The sequence below is a fragment of the Crassostrea angulata genome, chromosome 1 (assembly GCF_025612915.1).
Source record: "Crassostrea angulata isolate pt1a10 chromosome 1, ASM2561291v2, whole genome shotgun sequence".
Classification (NCBI taxonomy): domain Eukaryota; kingdom Metazoa; phylum Mollusca; class Bivalvia; order Ostreida; family Ostreidae; genus Magallana; species Magallana angulata.
Genome location: NC_069111.1, coordinates 34,334,385 through 34,348,815, shown reverse-complemented (window position 1 = coordinate 34,348,815; position 14,431 = coordinate 34,334,385). Strand labels below are relative to the sequence as shown.

General features: G+C 32.6%; 2 protein-coding genes across 3 annotated transcripts in view; both read right to left on the bottom strand.

The window, feature by feature from the left end:
• Positions 1-379: 379 nt before the first annotated feature.
• The window catches only part of LOC128184120 (lysoplasmalogenase-like protein TMEM86A), a 129,875-nt gene continuing 115,823 nt past the window's right edge, over positions 380-14,431 (bottom strand). The window contains exon 3 of the transcript XR_008243695.1: positions 380-519. The gene's annotated coding sequence lies outside the window, so the exon portion shown is untranslated. The remainder of the gene's footprint in view (positions 520-14,431) is intronic.
• LOC128184097 (uncharacterized) lies at positions 8,555-14,327 on the bottom strand. 2 transcript variants are annotated; one of them, XM_052853433.1, is made up of 2 exons: positions 14,191-14,327; positions 8,555-11,457 (listed from the first exon to the last, which is right to left on the bottom strand). In XM_052853433.1, exons 1-2 carry the CDS (start codon positions 14,278-14,280, stop codon positions 10,468-10,470), a joined length of 1,080 nt encoding a protein of 359 aa, XP_052709393.1. In that variant the 5' UTR covers positions 14,281-14,327; the 3' UTR covers positions 8,555-10,467. The 2 variants fall into 2 exon arrangements, with proteins under 2 accessions (XP_052709393.1, XP_052709383.1); XM_052853423.1 differs by lacking the exon at positions 14,191-14,327 and adding an exon at positions 12,540-12,778 and having other exon boundaries at positions 8,556-11,457.

The window sequence follows — 14,431 nt, the reverse complement described above, 5'->3', positions numbered from 1 at the left end:
ACTTTTTTGTAAAACTTTGAATTCTTTAAAAATTGTGCAAGATAGTTTTATTTATTTCATGTGAATATAATCACATGGATGTAATTAGAATTATTGGTAGGTTAAAGATATTTTCGCACTCAATTTTATACTAAATTTCCAAATTTTTATATATTGTATCTATGCAAAGGGGAAATAACTCTTTTTCTGACTTTTTCTCTCAGTTGTATGTCTAAATACTACAGTTTTTCTTATTCAAACGATTAATTTTAAAATATTTTTGTAATTTTAGTTTTCTGATAAAGTTGACATTAAAATTAAACAAGAAAAACAAATTTCTGCCTAAAAGATTTTACTTTTAAAGAAAAAAAATACATTTTTCTAATGCTAAAATATCCTTTAGTTTATGTTTATCTGGCATCTCAAAAAGTGTGATGACATGTATATTTTTTCTAACAATTGATGACATTTAAGTTTATTAAGTTGAAATCAGTTCGGTTTTTCAACTTTCCTCAGAGAATTTTACGAGTATGGAGCTACCTTAAAGGAAATTATCATTCATATTATAAGATGACTTGTCAGATAACGATGTTGACTTGTCAGATGTTATGTCGTCTTGTCAAATAATTATGTCGACTTGTCAGATAATTATGTCGACTAAACGAGGCCGAGTACAGAACGGGTACGCATGCTTTCGCGCAGCGTTTCATTTGTATTGTGACGTCATCTTTTTTGCTTTGTTGACGCCGTAGCGTGATAGTTTCAACTGCAGATATTCAGTGAAATTTGTTGAAAATAGCTCGTTTGATGTGTAAAATTGATATTACATTGTGGAATAAACATAAATGTCTTGAAGTATAAGCTATATTTGGGCTCGGGTCGAAAACATGAAGAGGGTTCAGCAAACCTAGCCCTTTGTCACGTTTTCTTAACCCGCCTAAATATAGCTTAATTTATATATTTCAAAACAGTAACCATGTATTTTATATTGATGACCCTTAATATATGATGTTATATATTTATTTATTACTTAAATATGTCTGAATATTTTAATAATAATATAAAGATCACCATTTTCGCCTTTGTGAAATAAAAAATAGACATTATGGGAAATTGGGCATACAAAAAACAACTTTGATAAGGCCCCTGGAACAAACCAGGAGGTAAAAGGTTTTTTTTTAATTTGACCATTTGATGTCTTTTAGCAATAACTTTAATATGTAGAACAGAAAAAGAAATTCCTAGGGCAGAAGTTTAAAAACATTGTAAAAAATGTACAAAATTGATCAAAATTCCATAGAGTCCTATGTTAAAAATTAACAAACTTTGAGTTGATCCCTTAAACAAACGGTGTGGTAAATGTCTTATTTTTCTATCTTAAAATAATAATTATATCAGTAGAAATTCATGTAAAAAATTTCATTCAAAAATTTAGGGCAGAACAATTTAGACTCGGCCTCGTTAAAAGATGATTATGTCGACTTGTCAGAAAATATTATTATACCCCCGCTCCGAAGGAGAGGGGGTATACTGTTTTACCCTTGTGTGTCTGTCTGTCTGTCTGTCTGTCTGTCCGTCCGTCCGTCCGTCTGTCTCTCTGTCTGTCTGTCTGTCTGTCTGTAACAAAAATTTCTGTCGCATTTATCTCAGCAACTATTTATCGCAGATGCTTGAAATTTTAACACAGTGTTTGTTAAGGCATGCCATATCGTGGGATATATTTTTGTACCAATCGGATGTCAACTTCCTGTTAAATGACGACTTTGCTTATTTTTTAACCAAAATTTTTAAACAAATTGTCGTCAAAGATTTCTCAGCAACTGTTTATCGCAGATGCATGAAATTTTTACACAGTATTTGTATAGGCATGCCATATCGTGGGATATATTTTTGTACCAATCAGACGTCAACTTCCTGTTAAATGACGACTTTGTTTATTTTCAGCAAAAATTTTCAAACAAATTTCCGTCAAAGATTTCTCAGCAACTATTTATCGCAGATGCTTGAAATTTTAACACACTATTTGATTAGGCATGCCATGTTGTGGGATATATTTTTGTATCAATCGGACGTCAACTTCCTGTTAAATGATGACTTTGTTTATTTTTTAGCCAAAATTTTCAAACAAGTTTTCGTCAAAGATTTCTCAGCAGCTATTTATCGCAGATGCTTGAAATTTTTACACAGTGTTTGTTAAGGCATGCCATATCGTGGGATATATTCCTGTACCAATCGGATGCCAGCTTTCTGTTAAATGTCGACTTTGCTTATTTTGCATATTCACATCAGAGCGGGGGTATCACTAGTGAGCATTGGCTCACAGATATCTTGTTTCAACTGGATGGCACAAATTTGGCGTGGAAAGGTTATAGTGTTAAATTTTTAAACACATGAATAAGTCACAAGTCGACTTAAAATACTGACAAGACAACATAATTATCTGACAAATCGACATCAAGATCTGACAAGTCGACATAATTATCTGACAAGTGGTGGCATATCTATGCCACCATAGTTCTACATAGGTATTGTGAATGCTTATCCCCTCTTGTTTTTATGGTAAACGCTTATCAATTTAATTTGATCTGTCTCTTCGGAAAACAAGTTTTAATGATAGATAGCTATTTTTATTATTTTTGTCAGTCTTCTTTTTAAATATTTTAGGAAGCTACATTCAACAGATGTTTTATGCATTCTTTTTAGCCTTTATAAACTCGTGTGTACATTCAATCGTTTGTCTTCCTAGCGTTTGTAAATCTTCTTTACTAATTTTTTCTACATTACAAAATAATATTAAACCTTAAATTTAAAATTAATAAAGAGTAAATAAAAGTGGTGCTACTTCATATAAAAACGTCAATTGCTTTGTTAAATTGTTAATGTTAAATAAATGAGATATAAGGAGTTACAAAAGTGGTTGTTTGAAAGAAGATTTGTTTGACCTGTACAATATACAGGAAAAGTATGTAACAGACAGTACCATTACTGAGAAAACACCGCATACATTACATTTTCATTTCAGATTAGTATTAATATAATTTCTTATATTAACTTTTGTGTGTTAGTAACGATTTGATGAAATATGTCGATGATTGATTTATCCTTTGTACAGAAAGAGGAAAACATGCTATAGCTGATGCTGAAATGTAGTGCAGTTGTAGACTGTATCGATTCTGTTGGAACACAGACATGGTCAGATGTGGAAGCTGTGAATTGAATGGCCTACTTCTACAATGGGTGTGTGGGTTTAATCAATAACGGACATCGAGGTTCGTTTTACGATGGCATCAATACTCGTCTCTTCCTCTCAACCACACGAAGAAAATCACTTTTAAATTGACACAACTCACGAATAAAAAAAATATAAATTTGTGTAGTGAGGAAGATGTTTAAAGAATTCAGCTCAATAGATGCATGTAGTAATCTACATGTATCATCAAAATATTACGAGTCCCATGGGTCACAATGCTCACCTTATCTTTATTGTCTTGGTGTGAGCCAACCAGTGAAGTAGTAATATACATACATATCGACGTTATCAATTACAAGGAAATGAATAATTTAATAATCCGATTAATAACATTTTACTTCTTCATCCAATCTATCTTTGCAAGGCAAAATCTGTCGATCTACTTACAAAATCTGCATGCAGATCAATTATTTGTTTTCATAAAGAAATGTATCTTCCTAATGTGGTAAATAATATCGGTCTGTACATCCGTGTTCCTAATTTAGACGCCTTAATTGCTACATAATCTTCGTAGGGGTCACATGTTTGTATATATATATTGGAAAAATCCAATACTTATTTGTTTACATAGCTTCATTCGATATTTTTAAAGATGAACACGTAAATAGGCACTGTCCGTCATATTCCTTTTTTTATCACCGCTGTCCATGCAACTCCTTTAAAAATTTTACGCACTTTTGTCACGCCAGAAGTATACTAACATCAAATAAACAGATCAATGCAATATTAACAAACAGAATATGCACATATATTCACATAAAATAAGAAATCAATGCATAAAATCCAAAGACCACGAAAGAAATGCAACACGTCGGCCTCAAATTTCAGGTGTGCAATTGGGGTTAAAACGAAATTGAAGGATTTATATACCGGTACCTGGCCTTGGTGACAATGCATATTTACGAAAGGTGTTAAGTTTAAAAATAAACAAGTTTTTCATACAAAATCTTGACCCCTTAGTTTTAGCCTGGATCATAGGTCATTCAGGCACATTCTTGATTTTAAAAAATTGATCAAGTTAAGAAGGAAAAGTAATTCCTGTGGGCCCAGTGTACCCGAAACGCAGTACACACACACACGCGTGCACAAGAAGAAAACAAAGGAGAACAGTGGTTATTTTCACAACATTATCTTATTAGTGAAATAAATCTGTAATTTAATGAACACAAGGTAATATGTGTAAATAAGTCGTTGATTTACATGTTATTGGCCGCCAAATTCAAGCGCCATTATCACACATAAGGCAAGATATACACCACTTTTATAGCTTCAATCTAAAATCAAAACATGGGCGTTTGCTCTATAACTGAGTTTTTAAAACCTCTGAAAAAGTAATGCACATGTCAGAAAAAACCCATACTTTAAGTCTGCATGATTAATATCTAGACTGAATAGATCCAACGTCAGACGTATGACGATACTGGGTCAAACAATGTCAGAGTGGTAACAAAGGCATGCATTTAGCGCAAAATTGTTTGCCTTTGGTGTATCTACTAGTTCTATTACACAAAAAATTGTTATTTGATCAAATTATTTTATATTTCTATATATTTTCAAATCCCAAGCAAACAGCATACAAAGAAATCCCTTGGTACTAAGTAACTATCCTAAATAGCAGTATATATAAGAAACACAAGCATTTGACACGCCTTCTTTCTTGGCAGAATTATTATTACAAAATGATTCAAACAATCTTCCATTCATTAAACTTTCACGATTTTCTCATATTTTCTCTCTGTTTTGAAAGATAATTTTAAAGCCTCTTGTTTTTTCCGAACGGATTTATTATTTTTTTTTTTTGGCTGCTGCTGCTATATATTCCTATCAATATTGAGTTCCCTACTTGTGCCATCTAGTGATCATAGGATATAGTAACTACATGTATATATAATAAATTCCACATTCTTCGAACTTGGTGTTTCCCATAATTTTTTTTTATTTTAGAAACTATTCTGTTTTCTTGCTTAATATTCAGATTTAAAGTTAATCACCCAGGTAAATGTAAATACTGTATAATTCTTTTAAATATCACGTTGTGATGGTCTGTCAGTGAGATAAAAAAAAAAGAAGAAGAAAATTCACCGCGATGTATCTGAATTGTGGCTAGATGGCACAGATCTGTCATTAAGTCATCTTTCCAGACATTTAGTCAACATTCAGGTACCTGACATTTGGGCAACTGAATGGCACAAGCTTGTCTTGTTTAGTTTATCTATATGTTGATTTCATAAGTCATGCTTAAAGTAAATATGCTTCTTACTTAGTTCTTTAAATGATTCTAAACTAAACCGTTATATTCTTTAATATTCTAGCTTTTTTTTATTACTTCATTTGGAAAAACTGAAATCCCATAACACCCCCCCCCCTAAAAAAGGCTCTGTATCATGTTTGTTTCAAAATGTCTGGTTTGGGAAAAGAAGTTATGTAAAAATTAAAAAGACTGCGGACAACAAGTCTTCAGATAAGCTCATCATTTTGGTTCTGATGAGATAACAGAAAGTTCATTTCGTAAATTACGCTAATTTGTGACAAATAGCAAAATTTTTGTTTATCCTTTTTAGCACTGCAATCAATTTTTTTTTAAATCAAAATCAAACTTTTACAACAGTGAACATAACTTGTAGTTATTGGTGATTCATCCACTTTTTCTGTAAATAATGATAATATATAAACATTCAGTTTGTGTATCAGTACAAAACACCACCTAATATTATATCAATGACCAATGTTCTAAACAACGAAAGTTTTATTGCATTTGTACGAGATTATTTCATGACAATGTCTCATATTACAGTCTGCATGCCATCTTATACTTGTACAATGATATCAAGTCAGTCGACTGGACTGGAAATCAGTATGCGCCCACATAACATACATGTATATGAAACCGGATGCAAATTACCGGCTTGGGGTAAAATGCTGACGATGGACCCTCCACTTTGGAGGGTCCATAGTGGAGGGGGTGGAGCTTGGTGTGTCAATCTTAATTTAGAGTCTGTTTGATCTGTCATTCCAATTTCATCATTCTGAAAAAATTTAGAAAACCACCCAATGATCCTGTTCTCAAACAGTATGATTATCGGAAAAATCTAAGTCCGAATTCCAAGTCACCAAGAGTGTCAGCTTCGTTGCAAAATTTGTATTAACAATGCGGATTGTTGTCAGAGACAATGTCCGGTGTTTGAAATATCTCGCCATGTCATAGTGCATTTAGAAATTTCAGCACAATTATCTCTAGGACATAGGGACATTTAAAGGAAATGTAATATAAAATAAATTAATTATTTTTACAAGACTTACACTTTTGTAGAAAATTTGACATTATCATATTGAATATTTTCATAAGCTGTTATAAATTTTAAAAATTTTGTCCATTTCAGCAATAATGCAACTGTAATATTTTTACTATATATACATCTTGTGTAGAACTAATGAACAATATGTACTTTTAAAAAACCCAGCACCTAAATGAAAGTGCCATCATTCGTCATCGTCAATTAGGGGAGAGAAGTTTTATGTGCTTTTGTTTAAAAACAATGTGCCCCATTTTGTTTCTGATAACATAATTGGAATGACAGATCAAACGGACTCTGAATTAAGACTGACACACCAAGCTCCACCCCCTCCACTATGGACCCTCCAAAGTGGAGGGTCCATCGTCAGCATTTTACCCCAAGCCCAAATTACCAGCCAGTTTCATATCTTTAAAAAAAAAACCTGCTTGTGTCATTTACTCCAAACTTTAAATAAATTAAGCCAGTCAGACTAAGGTGAACTCAATGTTTTCTTAAGTGCAATTCATTGATTATTAACGCCATACCATTTTGTGTAGATATATGGTGCACCCACAATATATGTATACATTTCTGATCAGAAATGGCTTAATAAGAGTTACTATAAAAGAACAGAAAAACGCTTCTTCAAATGATTTAATTGGTTTGTCTCAAAAATAGTTTAGTCTATAATGCTTTTGTCCGTAAAGAAACAGCACAAAACGTTTTGTTTCGTCTGGGTCTGAGTATTGCATTTAGGGGGGCGGGGGGGGGGGGGTGAGGGGGTCAGTTCATTTATTTAGAAACTAGCTATCTCATATTAATAACTCCTTAATGTTGCATATGAATACAACATATTTAATTATATACATAATGCACAAAAGGTTTAGAAACAGGTTCTTAAAATTTACCAGGGCTTGCTTGTAAACAATGTCTTATCACAGAATGTCTTGGAAAACATGTTATTCAATAGGCTATTCAACATCAAATGTTGAAAGAAAAGACAATGGTGAAGAAGTTTCTCATTTTTTATCACAGTATCGTTTATAAATTATAGTAATGAAAGTAATTATTTTTTTTGAGAGAGAAATAAAGGTGGTTTTTGAAACCAATATTGCGTAATGATATAAAAACAACAAGTAGTTTTGTTGGAGAGAGAGAGAAACATAGGTAATCATAGATTACTAAGCTCACCGAGACGGAGCATCACCCTAATGAGACATCACCTTCATAAGACCACCTTTATCATTTTATATAAAAATCATACTTTATGATTTTGGATATTCATTGATTCTGTTTTGACAAAATATCGTATATCATCTGATAAAATTTTTTATGATAATTATATGTTCATATGTTAATCAATACAATGATATAAAATTAAATATTGCATCATGTCATATTTATAATATATATATATCATATAATACAATAAAATACCGTAATAAACAATCATGAGATATGATATTGTAACGTATGATTTGACATTGTATTGTGTTATACTTTATTGTATTTGATTACATAATACAATATCATAAAATATAATACAATATAGTATTATATTACAATATCATATTACATAATACATCATAACATTGAAAGATGATATTATATTGTATATTATAGAATGATATTGTATTGTATGACACTGAAACATATTTGATACATAATATGATATTATATCATATAATACAATATAATTTGATTCCAACATTGTATCTTATCAAATGATACAATATTATGTGATAAAGTAAAATATTATAAAATACATTATTTTATTATACATATTGTACCATATGACACAATAATATATATTACAATATCATATAATACAATTTCATGTGATATGATAATATATCATATAAACCAATATCATATCATACAATATCGTATGATACAATATTTTATAATATTACAATATCATATAATACAATTTCATGTGATATAATTCTATATTACAAAAACCAATATCATATCATACAATATTGTATGATACAATATTATAGAATATACAATATTGTATCATAGGATACAATATACTATTTTGCAATATTTTATGTAATTGTATCATGTGTTAAAATAATAAATCAAAAATACAATATAATATTTTACAATATTGTATCATAATATACAATACTATACATAACAATATCATGATACAATATCATATCATAAAATATCAAAAAAATTGATACAATATCATATCGTATCGTATAACTTTTTATAATATAACATATGATATCATATTGTATCATATCAAACAATATTGTTTCATATCATACAATACTATATCATTGGAATCATGTTATATCATTTATCAACAAACACATCTATCTATTGAGCAGGTTTGAGTGAGGTAGGAGATTTCTTTAGCATCCTTGATAATGGAGATCAGGCTCTGCATCTGAAGCAACCTCTGCGTTTAATTTATAATAAAGTTAAATCAACTATGCAAGCTATCATCTATAAAACATTTTACCTGTTCCAAAAAACTAAACTTCATCCAGCATCCGAAACCTATGGCTCAGATTCAGCATTCAAGCCCATCAGGTGCATTGGTATCATAAGACGCATCATCCATGCAAGTTTGGTGAAGTTTGGACCAGTAATAACTAAGATATCATCATCAGAGGGCACTAGCAATTAAAACCTTAACTTCCTCCAGCATCCGCAACCTATGGCTCAGATTCAGCATCCATGCCTGTCAGGTGCATCTGTATCATAAGACACACCATCCATTCAAGTTTGGTGAAGTTAGGACCAATAATAACTAAGATTTATTTTTTAGCATCCTTGATAATGGAGATCAAGCTCTGCATCTGAAGCTATCTCTGCGATTCATTCATATTACAGTTAAATCAACTATGCAAGATTAAAATAGTACTATCATCTATTAAACATGTGACCTGTTCCAAAAAACTTAACTTTATCCAGCATCCGAAACCTATGGCTCAAACTCAGCATTCATGCCTGTCAGGTGCATCAGTATCATAAGACACACCATCCATGGAAGTCTGGTGAAGTAAGGACAAGTAATAACTAAGATATCATCAGAGGGCACCTGTTTCAAAAACTTTATTTAACCAGCTCTTAAAACCTCAACCTCCTCCAGCATCCGAAACCTACGGCTCAGATTCAGCATTCAAGCCTGTCAGGTGCATCAGTATCATAAGACGAACCATCCACGCAAGTTTGATGAAGTTAGAACCAGTAGTAGCTAAGATATAATCACTAGAGGGCACCTGCTCAAAAAACTTAATCCAGCTCTAAAAACCTTAACCTCCTCCAGCATCCAAAACCTTTGGCTCAGATTCAGCATTCAAGCTTGTCAGGTGCATTAGTATCATAAGACGCACCATCCATACAAGTTTGGTGAAGTTAGGACCAGTAGTAACTAAGATATAATCATCAGAGGGCACCTGCAACAAAAACTTTAACCTGCTCCAAAAACCTTAACTTCCTCCAGCATCCGAAACCTATAGCTCAGATTCAGCACTCAAGCCTATCTGGTGCATCAGTATTATAAGACACACCATCCATGCAAGTTTGGTGAAGTATGGACCAGCAGTAACTAAGATATTGCTATCAAAGGGCACCTGCAACAAAAACTTTAACCTGGTCCAACAACCTTAACCTCCTCCAGTATCTGAAATTTAGGACCCAGATTCAGCATCCAAGTCTTTCAAGTCCATAAGTAGGTCCAGATGCATCATCCATGCAAGTTTGGTGAAGATAGGACAAGAAATAGCTTAGATACAGAACCTGCAACAAAAACTTTAACCAGGTCCGGACGCCGACGCCGACGCCACCGCCGACGCCGAGGGTATAGCATAAGCTCCCCTTGACTTCGTCTAGGTGAGCTAAAAAAAGGTGAACACAATCTTTTTTGTAAACGCATTCCATTGCTGATTAATGTCATCCAATCTTGCGTAAATGTTGTAGTGTTTCTCATCACTCTAAAACTAATTATATAAATTCTTCAACCTTAGTTCGATTAACAACTTTTCTGCATAAATATCCAAGATAGAACCAAGGGTTTCCTCCACCTGTTGGAGTGTACAGCTGAAGTTCAATGTTAGGCTTGAGAGCTTTTCTCCCTTCTTGACTATATAATGAGTAAAGAACCTGCTGGTCGGAATTCATTAGTTTCTGGTCCAGAAAGTATAATACTGCTCTCTCGTAAAGTTTTTCAAACTCTATCACAACATTTCTGGTCCCAATGAATAATCCTCCACCGACCCATACTATATTGCTACGAAATATGCTGAAGGGTCTTGTGTTCATTCCCCGATGAGATATAAGATTGAATGCTAAACGAGATGAGTCAAAGTTTGGTGGGATTTTTAATTCAAAATATTGATTGCTTCCAATCAAGTCTCGAAAGTATCCTATATCAAGCCAAGCAAAATATGAAGTGTTGTATAAATTCCTTCGCACTGCATCTGCAACCACTGCGTATTTTGCATGTTGCGCAGCAGAGTAGGAAGGATTAACGGTGTTTGGGTAGTGCGCTGGGTACCCTGGTTGGCTGTACACTTGTTTAATTTTATCCAACAATGAAAATGGCCAGAGAGATGTCCTATTTATAAAAACAAGTTCAGTCTGGTACTCCAATATTCCTTCGGACCTCTCTTTGGTTATTAAATCGCGAAATTGCACACAGTCTGTGTATATCACAAGAGGATTCATAAGGTACTTGAAAGGCTTGGTCCATGTTAAATAAGTATTCGTTGTAAATGTTTGATGAGATCCTTTCCTGAAAGTTCCAAGATTCCAGTAAGCCGTTACAACTGTTAAGTTAGAATGGGATATTTTTGGGGATGTTCCATTAGGAGCATTTCCATCGACATACTTCCTTTCCTTCGGAAAGATTTTCGATAGAAATTTCCATGTACTTTCATTTGATGTTTTGTTGGACACTAAATGCAAATAAATCCTGTTTGGTAGATTCCATTTCTGCAAAAGATTAACAGGTTTATAACAAATAGTGATACTTCCTCAAAATCATCGTCAACTTAAAAATGTCATTCTCACTCTATCAAAGAATCCAGACTTTGTGACCCAGATCAATATCTTTCTGCTAATATTCATCAAAAAACAAATTGTTAACTTGATGTTTGATTATTTTGCAATCAAGACAAAATGTAAATCAATATATCTGGAATACCAAAAATAACTGATTTTTCAATAAGACTGATATTTAATAGTCTTTTTAAATAAACCTGCTTTTTTATACCACTTTATTTTACCCAATACCCCTGTGTTACTACATTGTATTTCTTTACCTCATGTAATATAATTTATGTTTTGAGTGTAATAAAGGAATTTGAACTTGAAACATTGATTTTAGAATACACAACAAATAATTAGTTTCATGTACATGTACATAAATACATGTATAAATTGGAGGATGTGTAATTAGTGTACATGTTATAATTTTATTCTTGTTTTGATTGATTAGTTAAAGACTAACGATCACGATACTTCTTCGACTATGACAAAAACCGTACATGGAGTAAAGTACATGTACTTGCATATTTCCAATGTGTTCATCCTAAAATGGAAGTAATTACGTACAAATAATGTGATAAACTTGTCCTCAAAATGAAAAAATACAGAATTCCAATTTTGAATATTGAAATTGCTCAGCACATTGTGAGGGGGTGTTGTAAAAAAGGCAATGTGAAATTATTCGATAGAAATCATTTGCATATCATGCTGAGCCAGTGCAAGTTTGATAAGTATCCTCGGACTGACTTTCAAAATATTAAATACAATTAGAGAACGCCTAAGTAGATTTAACGGAAAGAGTGTGTGTTGAAACTAAACACTACGTTCATTGCTCTTGTTTCCGGAAACTCGAGTACCTTTCCTCCTAAAAATACTAGTATGTCACACTTAGTTAAATGTAGGAGAGGTTTCACTTATCGGTCAATATATTTTGACAAATCAAAAACAACCCCCCCCAAAAAAAAAACAGATTGTAAGCATAATACAAAATTAAGTAAGTTAAGTGTGGAAAAGAAGTGGAAACTTACTGTTGAGATAAAATTCCTTTGTCCATATTGATTTATCGAAAACCCAATAAGAAATGGTACAAAAAACAAAGAAAGGGCATAATACTTCCATTTTGTCATCTTTATCCTATACAATCTTGTAATGAAAACTTAATGGATACAGGAAATTAATCACGTGCTATATATATGGATATTTTTAGACAACCAGACGTTTTGTAGCGATCTCATGTACTGTGTTACATGAGTAAGACTGTTTCTCATAAGTTGCAGTAGTTATAAACATTGGCGGATCCAGAGGGGGGGTTCCGGGGGTCGGAACCCCCTTTCTTTGGGACAAATGAATTTTTTGGAAACCTTTAATGCCTATTTAAAGACAATTTCCCCATTTATAATATAAATACTTTAATAATCTCAAATAAATGCTTATAAAATTGCTTATTTAAAAAATTTCGTACAACGTACCGTAATTTTGTTCATATATGAAAAAAACCCTATCGATTTTTTTTATCGAAATAAAGTACTCTCCTTCAGCATCCGGTGTTTACTTTACCGAATAAACTCGTGGGTTATGCTATTTTTTTTCTGGAATTGTATCTGGAATGCTATCTACCCTCATACCCACATGAGACACAAAAAAAGCCTTTTTTTTGTTTTTTGTTTCCAACAATCGGAAATTCTGTTACAAAACTACAGTGTAAAAGGGTTATATGTAAACCATTATGAAAATGCAGAACTTATACATGTATGATCGCATCTGTACTACTACCGGATCATGTAGCGCACCAATTACAGGAGTTTCCTGAGACGACAATTGCTTGTACCATTGTATTACACATGTACCATATATTCAGCAGATAAATTATCCCCATTCTTTTGTCATATCCGATCATTTAAACCTTTATCTAAGAAGGCAATCGATAGAAATCAAAATCGATAAATAGTTCAGAATTTAAACATCAAAGACATAAAAAATTACCAAAAAAATCCATTTTTATAATAACTTGTCGTAATTAGTCCGAATTATTTTTTGTTTTTTAGTGTTTATTTTCTATTAAGCATAGTCGCACGTTTTTATTGCTGGATGCTTGTTTTTTTTTAAGGCTAGAAATTATGCAAATCTTCTTTACCTAAACAGAAAAACGCTCAATAATGCAGTGCACTCTGATGTTAAAATAGATGTGAAATAGATAGCGACTAAATAAATTTTTATTAAATTTACGCAGGGAAAACTTTCAAAAAGTCCTTGTTTATTGACAAGTAATGAATTTTGCAGGTATTGATTTTCATCAATTGGAACCCCCCCCCCTTTTCAAAATTGCTGGATCCGCCTCTGATTAGTACTGAGTTAACATCCACTCTTTTAAGTGCGTATGGCGGTGTTGCGGTCAGCTTCCGCCTTGAACAGGCTGACAACAGCCGGCTATTGCTCTTTGAGCAATACGCCCGGCTAAAAATCGATCAATGTATTGACTTTGTAGACTTGCTGGTATCTAGGTACTACGCATGTTAAGTATTTGCAGACACACGTTCATATTCCAATGTGTACAGTGTACAATATAACATATGGACGAATAAAAAAAAAACCTATGAAAATTAATAATCTTTAACATACAATTCACGGATGCTCTATATTTTACCCTGTATATTATGTGTTTTAATAATCGCGACTTACCGTTATATCATCCATAAAAACTGCGTAGGAAACAAAAGTCACGAACATAAAAAATGCTGCAGCAAGAACTATTAGCTTGGGTCTCTCCATGAATACTTCGCTACATGCACATGTACGTCCATACCATTATCACGGTCACACATGCGCAAACACTGCTGGGTATGTCGGTCATAAACTGTTTCTTGAACGAAAATAATGAAATCCTAAGGAGGGCGAACGTAAACTAAGGTGAGTGGTGAAA